Source organism: Odontesthes bonariensis, chromosome 19 (assembly GCF_027942865.1).
Source record: "Odontesthes bonariensis isolate fOdoBon6 chromosome 19, fOdoBon6.hap1, whole genome shotgun sequence".
NCBI lineage: Eukaryota > Metazoa > Chordata > Actinopteri > Atheriniformes > Atherinopsidae > Odontesthes > Odontesthes bonariensis.
Window position 1 is genome coordinate 10,808,866 of NC_134524.1, and position 9,310 is coordinate 10,818,175.

Genomic DNA, 9,310 nt, shown 5'->3' on the forward strand with positions numbered 1-9,310 from the left:
GCCCCTGTGAATCACGCCCCTCAGGAACTTCTCAAGAAAATTTCAGGACTGCAGAACTTGTGTGAGAACTAAACAGAACTAAACCGAACTAAACCTTAACCACTGTTAGGGGAATAGTTATCCCAATGTCAAGGCTGCGAGGAGAAAACAAACTCTCCCGTGGGGGCTCTTGTCGTGTTGTGCTGCCAAAATACAAAATAAATGCAACAAAGAATAAATGGCGCTATAAAGAAAATCAAGATGCTAATAATTTACACAATGATTAATGTAGAAAATACGACATAAATGGATATTTCTGTTTATTTACATTAATTCAATCCATGTATTTTATTACACTCTTTGCACATTTCCCCAACTTCTTGCCCTTTAGGTAATTATTTCCTTTCATATTTTCATTTTACAATGTATTTTCAATTGAATAATTGTATATTTTTCTATTTAAAGATGTATGTCTGTATTAATTCCCCTTTGCAGCTCCTTTCCACATCTGTCCATGCATTTCTGCTTCATCATACAAACGATAGGGTCCGTGTTTCAAAGTGTGTCCTAACATTGCAGCATGTTGGGAAAAGTTCTGTTTTCGGTAACAGAGCAGAGTTAACTTGTAGTGTGAACAACTGCTTAAAAGCAGGTAGCTATGTAGCATGCTGTTTTTATTCTAACTTTATTCTTAGAGCACAAGTTGCCACTGTCTGTTGAGCTAGCTGGTTTCTGTGTCAGTTGCACATTTACTCAATCAAGCTAATGAATGAGAAGCTGATCCCCGTGACAACAAAACATAAATAAATGTGACACTTACCAGATAAAAGAAGCTGATTCTCTGACTGCAGTCTGTAAATGTTTTCTTTGTGGTCTTCAGGTAACTTTGCGTTTGTTGATGTGATGAAGTGTAAAGCTTTGAGGCAGCTGCAGCATGTTTGAATAATCAACACTTTCAAATGATACATTCAACCAGAAGACTACACAACTTGTTGCCACGGTAACCGTTAGTGGAACTATATGAATATGCATAGTTGTAACAAACACATTCATTTAACCTATTTAACTTTTAGTGGTGAAGAAGAGACAACACGGGAAAAGTGTGTGTTTGTGATGTAGTTTGTTAGCCTGGAAACCACCGCCCTTATTTTTGCCTGAGTTAGGGAACCAATCACAGAACGGGGGGGGGGGGGGGGGCGGGGGGGGCAAGACGATGACGACGTCTATGCGCGACACCGAAGCTTGTAGAGTGTTAATCCAACATGGCAGCACACCTAGTTCCCAGACCACCATCTCATCGAGATGTGGACGCGTCAGCCAGGCTAGTAGTTTGTAGCAATTTGGATCATTAAGACGTGAAGAAATGTAAATTATAATTCCAACAGGAATAAATTCAACTTAAGCATAAAACAGCTTTGTTGCTTAACTTTGGCCTCATGAATCTCATACTGTTGGGTGTCCCAGTGAGTCATGTGACCAGGTAGTTTTGTTGTGTTTGCGTTTTGTTTTGTTTTGTCACATGTTCAGAGCAGAGCGCATGTCAGCATATCTATGGCACAAATTAAATCTCTGCATACTGAATCCTGCCCTGGAAAGTTGTAGTTGTTCTTCTGCGAGTAGATGGATGCTCCATCTTTCCATCCGTCATAAAGACTCCACTTTCTCTTTACAGTCTCACGTCAAAATTCATCACCAAATCCACCATTTTATATCTCAGAATCATCTCTTGAGTCCGGTTATCTCTTCCTGTAGCACTGCATTGGAGTCCCATCTGGGTTTTGCAGCAAAGCCCTGGTCAGGCTTCAGGACATCCAAAACTCTGCCATCATAGTTCTCACATAAACCAAACCCTGGCAGCACATTTAGCCAGCCTTTACTCACATTCAGTGGCTTCCAATCAAGTTTCAAATGCATCACAAAATCCTCCTTTTCATCTGTAGACCCCTCCATTAACTTGCTCCTCGGTACATCTAAAAGCTCTTTACCAGACTGACCCCTACAGAGCACCTCATTCATGGACATTAAAAAAAAAATTCATATTTGATTACTGTCCTATTTTTGCCGGGATAGGTTGTTTCTGTCAGGGCTCAGATCTGGCACCCTAGAAAAAGCTACTCAGCTCAGATAGCCTAAGAAGTGGGAATGGAAAAAGGATGGATGGACGACATCATAAGATTGTTCACAACAATGTATTTAATAATCCACTAGAGGGCACAACTGAATCACTCAAACGCTGTTTTTTAATGTTAGTCCAAGGCTCCACAAAGCATCATTACTCTTTAAATGCCTTAAACACATCCAGCAAAGTTAATGTTAATCAAAGGCTTCTAAAGGAAAATCATATTTTATTCAGAAACATACATTTGTCCACACCAAGGTTACAAAAACAGTCGCCTGTCTGTATATTCTGTCACAACAGGGACACAGAGGAGATGTTCAGTGAAAAAAAAAATCAATATTTAATACTTAATTATTTATATTTTAGAGGGTAATTGGAACGAGTACCACAACTGACTTCATAATGAGGAATATGATCATAAGTGGTGCTCTGGGTGTGAATAGAAGGAAATATAGTGCCTTTTAATGAACATACTATACATCCTGCCCCCCCCCCAGGCCAGTCATACTAGGTAGGACCACGAACTGCGTACACACAACCTGTGGACGAGTCTCCAACTGTGTATGTTGCAAATGTTTTGAATCATATCAAATATGTCCTGGTTTATTTTGACTGTTTTCCTTTCCCTTGGTGTTGATATGTGGCATCTCCTCTTATTATTAGGTGTCTGATACGAGTAACTTTTACAAGCGTTTGCATCACATTTTGATCATCTCATGTCTCATTTTCATTATTTTATGACCCCTTGTGGGTTTTTGTGCGGCCCAGCTATTGGTTACTTTTACCTTTGCTCGTTTTGTGTCACATTTTGGTTGTTTGGTGTGTCTTTGTGGTCGTGTTGCAGCCGTCATTATTTAATCTTTTACACTGGTTATTTTGCATCTCTTAGTCATTCTTTGTTTCTCATTAAATCTTAACTGTAGTTTCACATCTCTGTTTATTGTCTCGCCTTTCTCTGGGATATTTAAAAGAATATCATATTCTGGAGATTAGACCTTGGACCCACTGACTTGCTGGGCCCCTGAAGTGATCTGTCCATACATGTCTATCAAACTTGAAATTAACCATTTCATATACATTGAACTCGTATGGCCCTTTCACCTGTAAGCAATGGCATGAATGACTGACTACAAACATCCGGTCCACACATGATGCCTGCTTTGGTGGTCTATGCAGGGCAGCTGTGAGAGTAGACTGACATGTGTTTGTTGGCTAAATCCAGATCCAAATCCCTCCCTTGGACTCGGATCTTCTCCAGACAGCCTGTCAAGAAATTGGAGCCGATATTATCCTCGTCTTCACCTGAGAAATGGGGAAGAAGAAAAGCCCTTGTGACAGTGGATTGCACAACACTGAGCAGTCTAGCTTCACCAGTTGTCATCCTTTTTTTCTGGATAAAGTACATGTGTTTTTACTCTAAATCTTGCTATTGCTTTCTACACAATAAGATAGGATCTTAACATTTATAGATCTAAAGAAATGATGAAGAAGGTTATCATCATCGCTGTGCAATCTCACCCAGAAGGCCTCCGATGGCAAGACGACCGTCTCTCCAAATTGTCAAATAACCGGTTTGGCTCGCTGGACTAGCCTGTAACGTAGTGGTTTTTGATTCATCTTCGTCTGGGAGCACTTTGAGTAAATCCTTCAGAAAGGTAATCAGCAGTGTCTTGAAAGAGTTTTTTATGATGATTTTTTCTTCCCCGAAAGTGAGTATGACCTCCTGGAAATAAGAAAAAGAGACAGATATCGGTCTCCAGCATGTTTCTGTTTGTTTAGTTTAGTTTTATGCGATTTAAATGAGTCACATGCTCTTATAGGTTCTGAGGCTAGCGTTGCAGTGCCATGAGTATGCTGGGACAAATGTCGTCAATTAACTTTGGCTCGTTTCAGATTTAAATGCTTACCTTTGTGTCATTTTTGGCTACTGCAGTAAACACGAGCCCCTCTTGAGAAGCCTTGATGCTCAAAATGGTCCCATCCATCAGACTGAAATCACCCCACAATTCAATCCTGAACCCATGTTCCTCCTCAAACGGGAAAACTGCAAATGGACAAAAGAAAGAAGTCGAATTACGATACAACCATCGCCGAGAAACACTTGGAATCATTTTTCATCGCATGTTAAATCTGAATACAGATGGTGATCAATGACTGCTTGTCAGAAGTTAGACAAAATATTGCTGTCCAAGATGTTTTGTCTTGCAAAAACACACGATCCAGGCCAGCTGGAGAGCATGTCATTACATGAAGGAGTGCTAACACTTGCCCGTGTTTTGTATAACTTAGCACTGTGTTCCCACCTGAGGTGTTGAAAATGGCAGATCCAGTGCCGGGGAAGTAGCTGCCAGGTCGAATGTTTTGATAGCAGGGCCACAGCTCGTCTGCCTCTGCCTCCCAGGGGATGCTGAGGTTCAGCCAGCTGCCTTCCCGCACACAGCCGTCCATCTGCGGCTTAAACTGTGGCCAAAAAATCAAGACAAACAGGGAACTGTAAAGATGCCAGCTGTGGCTGGTTAAGAAATGCGCAAGAATTTAGCCTTATTATGATATTTTTTCAGTGCTCTTGTGCATTTGCTGCAACATAAAGGTAACATGATAAAACCTAAAAACAAAAAAACGTGTAATTCTGCAGGGTTTTGTGAAACATAACTCCTGGAAGTGTAGAAACAAAAACCTATCAAATCTGCTATGACTAATCAGGATGGATAAAAGTTCTTGAACAGTGTTTCAACACACGGCACCTGAACAATCATCTTTTCCTTGTTAATCAGGATCCCTCCAAGAGCCAGTCGAAGTGCACCGGAGAGGACTTCCCCCCCCTCTGTGGACTGCATGCCCACCACCAGTCCAGTTGAGCCGTCCACATCCAGGATGACAAACTTCTCGTGGTTGCTCACTTCCAGCTTTGTGGCACCAAGAAAAGAGGAAGCAACAGAAAAATACACCACGTAATGATGCAGAATTACATAAAACTGAGTGTTTTGTAATGTCACGTCATGAGGAAATCGTGTTTCATGTCAAATATCTGTGTTATTTCAGCTGTTATTTTGAGTCTCCTGACTGATAATAAACCTGAAAGACTTCTCACTGCCCTGGAAACTCACCGTGTGCCATTTCCCATCGTTGAGCTTTGGCCCACCTGCCACGCTGACGAGCACGTTTTCTTTGCTGATCTGCATCAGAGGAATGCCATCTTGAAGGGACAGAACGAACCAGTCCTCTCCATTTTTGGTGTCTCCGTAGAAAACCGCACCTTCAGGGTCAAACGTCCGCAGCTGAAAGGATGACTTGATGCTTGGCAAAAAGGATAGAAACACAACAGTTAACTCAAGTGGGAAGGACGATCATCTGCCTGATTAATCTCTGCGCTGGAGCAAACTGTATCCCAGGCTATGACAGCTATGGGTGCAGAGCCATCGCGCATTATTACGATACTGAATTTAAGGAAAACAACGACTAAACAGTCCCACGTCTTGTCTTCGCCTCCTTGTCCACAGATTTTCACTCAAGCTTTCAGAGTGCATCGAAGTGGTCGTGCTTACCTTCTGATCTCAGTGAGGTTGGCTGTTGTGTAGATCAGCGGCCTCCAGAGGTCTCTGTCCTGGCCGAGGTAGACGGGAGAATCGCCTGACACTTCTTTCTAAAGGACACGAACGCAACAAGGTGCTCATTAAACACTAAACCACTAGCTCTTTATTATGCACCACGAGCGTTCATTGAACGCTGTTTTCGTATTTTACAGTCAGAGAACTTGATTGGTTAGTGGTTAAAACCACACTGATTCACGTTAAAGCATAATTACTGTGTAAAAAGGGAAGTGTGGTAAAATTCTTCAGCCTTGATGAAGTGTTAAATCAATGCTGATGCCACTGAAGTACGGTAAACATGCATATGGGAGGAATTAATTGGGAAGAAAACATTTCAGTGAGGGAAGAACAGCTGGTGTCGCGATGCTGATTTGCTCTCAAACTGAGCAAAGTCCTAAGTCTAAACAAATTATCGGAGCCCCTCTTCAACGGGCATTTAATTTGGGTACAGTATGAGTTAGTTAATGATTTTTAGATTTTCAGGCTGCACTTGGTTAAAACCTTTAAAAATTCCTGGGGAATGCAGCACGGGGGATGTTTAACCAAGAAAACACTGCTTAAAAGGTTTTTAAACAAACAACTTTTGTTGAAATGTTCCAAACTTCACAGAAAGCAGAGACAACACACGTCACAGAAACTATGTATGCCTTCACACTAATTCAGCAACTTGATTAAAGCCCCAAAACACATGTAAATCATCTGTGTACCAGCTTTGAATTGGAATCTCCAAGATATAAATCACATGTCAATTGTAAGCATTATGCATCAGATTTACGTACCTTACCCCGTCCGTTCCCCTGCCCCTCGACTCGCCACCCCAGCAGTGTCAGGCTCACACCGAGGAGCAATCCACTCGCAATTGCTTTCCAAAACACGGCCATCCTTTGGTGCTCTTACCTACCCCGGCCTCTCAGCGTGCACTCTCCAGAGCCCTTGGGTGGTTCGTGCACTGCCAGCAGAAATACCCTGCCACAGTGTGTGGGGAGCGTAGGTGTGTGCTGGCACACCGTCCTGGGCTCCAGAGGGCAAACAGAGCTTGGTCAGTGTAGGTTATTGATCCCCAGGAGGAAGCGCTTCGTGGCTGTAACTAATGGGATGTTTGTGAAATTGTAGGAGGGTGGAAGAAACACGGTGGCACACAGAGGAATGAAAGTGTGGGGTAAATGACAGACAAATATATCAGTTAGTGTCATTTACTTGACAATTACATAGCTATAAAACAAACGCAAACTTAAGTGTGCATAATTAATTTATGAAACACATTTAAAACCAACAAGTTAAAATCTGTTTATCAGTCTCCTGCCCTCGTGATGGTTCATATAGCAGCACAACGGCAGGCCGGGTCAGTGACCTTAGCCAGACCACTGATGTGTGTTTACCCATGACACAGGAACCTTGATTCACAGCCGCTGGCCGTGACGACTCAGTGTGTGCGCTGTGGCGACGGAGGAGGGAGAAATGAGAACTGTGCTTCACAAAGTCACAAAGCACTGTTTTCTCTTCAGCTGGCTGCATTCCCCTGATACGATCTCCTTCCAGGAAGGCTGTGATATTTGGGAAGAACTGGGAAAGGAGCAACACACACACATACAAGCAGAAGGAGGCGGCGAACAATCTGTTAGTCAGTTATCGAGGATTAGGAGTTAATCTGAAATGTCAAATTCAAACGGGAACATAAACATCCTCATACTCTGTCTCAGTGTGACGCATATTAACTGATTTTATACTGACGATAGTCACAGTAGGTGACAAAACAGGTGTGAATGATAAGATTATGATGGCTGCATTCCATTCGTGTCCTTGTACTGTGTATTTTGGCCTGCTGGGACACTTGAATAGAACAGAGACATCATTGATGTTATTAGTAACATCTGTGCTTTTTGCTGGAATGAAAAGTTACAACATCTGCAGCAAAAAAACATCCAAACATTACTCACCGCTTTGTTATACTTCAAATCTGAAGAACTACCAACGGCAGGAACCCACTGATTTCTTTTTCATTTGATCATTTGACGACAGTAGTTTTGAGAGGCTAATTCAGCTTCATTCATATTTAATGCTTTAAGGAGAATAATTGGTCTCTGACATCATTCTGTGAGTGCAAAGACTGGTGAGTCACCAAACTGCCTGTTCCTGAAAAAGCCACAGAGTGTCACTAGTGGGAAAGCGCTCATTCGGTTACGGTTGGCGATCAGTTCCTAATTCTGCCAGGAGCAAACTGTAATCTGCCTCAGGTTTATTTGTCACGAGAAATAGTGTGTTTTCTTTGTCTATTATTACATAAAAACATCCTAAAACATGATTAAAATCATCGTGAATATCAAATGAACACAGAAGAAAACTGTGTTATCAAAATATTTCAAAGCCTATATTCAATTTAACAGTAACATATATTACTAATACAGAAGAATAAATCAAATGATGAATCAGAAAATGTTGCTTGAACTTCATTTGATACCGACAGCAAGAACAAACGTTCGAAAAAGTTGCGTAATGCTTAAAAGTACTTCACAACCAGAAGCCAATCGATGCATCTGTAAACAAGGTTAATTAGCAACAGGTCAGTAAAACAACTAAAAACAGCATCCCAAAGAGCCTCTCAGAAGTAAAGACTGCACCGGAGAATTGTTTAAATAATATAAAGATATTGTTTTTGAGTAAAACTGCCAATAATTTGGAGTTTCCATCATTTGTGTTAATTAGTGTAAATAAAAGAGTAAAGTCTCTGTAAAGTTGGAGCCCCATAACGAGGCTGAAGGTCCTTGTAGCAGCCGGCCCGGGTTCCTGCCCGGGTTCCGGCCCGGGTTCCTGCCCGGGTTCCTGTCCTGGTTCCTGTCCTGGCCCATGACCTTTGCTGTCCTTTCTCTTTCTGCCCACTTTTCTGTCTTGCCATTTTCAAACAAAGGCCAGTATTGCCTGAAGAATTCTTAGGGGAAAAAGACCCAGATGAATCTCTACAGAACAGACGAGGCTAAAAACAAACAATGAATGGAAACGATACCTTCAGGCCATTAACAACAAGCATGAAACGCAGCTCAAAAGCATCTGTGATGATATGAGGATGCTACATTGCACTTGGTATCAGTGAAAGCAGATTATCATTTATACCACCAACTTGTGCTGCCACACGGACATCTTTTTCAAGAAGAGTCGTGCTTATTAAACATTCTGCTCGTATCACAACGTCTGTAGAAAAAGAAAAAAAGAAAAATGCAGATGCCAACAGGTCCGGACTTGTGCCCTCAGAGCATCTATGGTGCACGCTGAAATGAAGAATAGGACAAAGGAGACACGAAACTGTCGAGGGCCTGAAAAATAAAACAACTGATTTCTGTTCCCAAATACTGAAGAGCGTTAACAGAAGAGGTGCTACGACACGCCTCTGCCCCCAAGTTAGTGGCTTTAAATCTAAATTGAGCAGATGTTTTTCACAAAGCGAACACACATTTCTTCATTTTCAACATCCGAAATGTCGTCTTTGTTCCATTTTCTATAAATTACAGGTTTTAATTGATTGGCAGAAAACCTGCACTGGCATCGAATGTGGACCATGTGGTCAAAAGAAGCACGAGGCATCAACTTTTGTCCACTCGCCAAATGTTAAAGGGATATTTGCACATCG

The 9,310-nt window shown here is 41.8% G+C and overlaps 1 protein-coding gene across 1 annotated transcript; it reads right to left on the reverse strand.

The window, feature by feature from the left end:
• Positions 1-2,149: 2,149 nt before the first annotated feature.
• Positions 2,150-9,293, reverse strand: shbg (sex hormone-binding globulin). The gene is made up of 8 exons (XM_075450574.1): positions 6,468-9,293; positions 5,644-5,741; positions 5,206-5,395; positions 4,843-5,004; positions 4,402-4,558; positions 4,006-4,142; positions 3,617-3,821; positions 2,150-3,400 (listed from the first exon to the last, which is right to left on the reverse strand). Exons 1-8 carry the CDS (start codon positions 6,567-6,569, stop codon positions 3,267-3,269), a joined length of 1,185 nt encoding a protein of 394 aa, XP_075306689.1. The 5' UTR covers positions 6,570-9,293; the 3' UTR covers positions 2,150-3,266.
• Between the last annotated feature and the right edge of the window lie 17 nt (positions 9,294-9,310).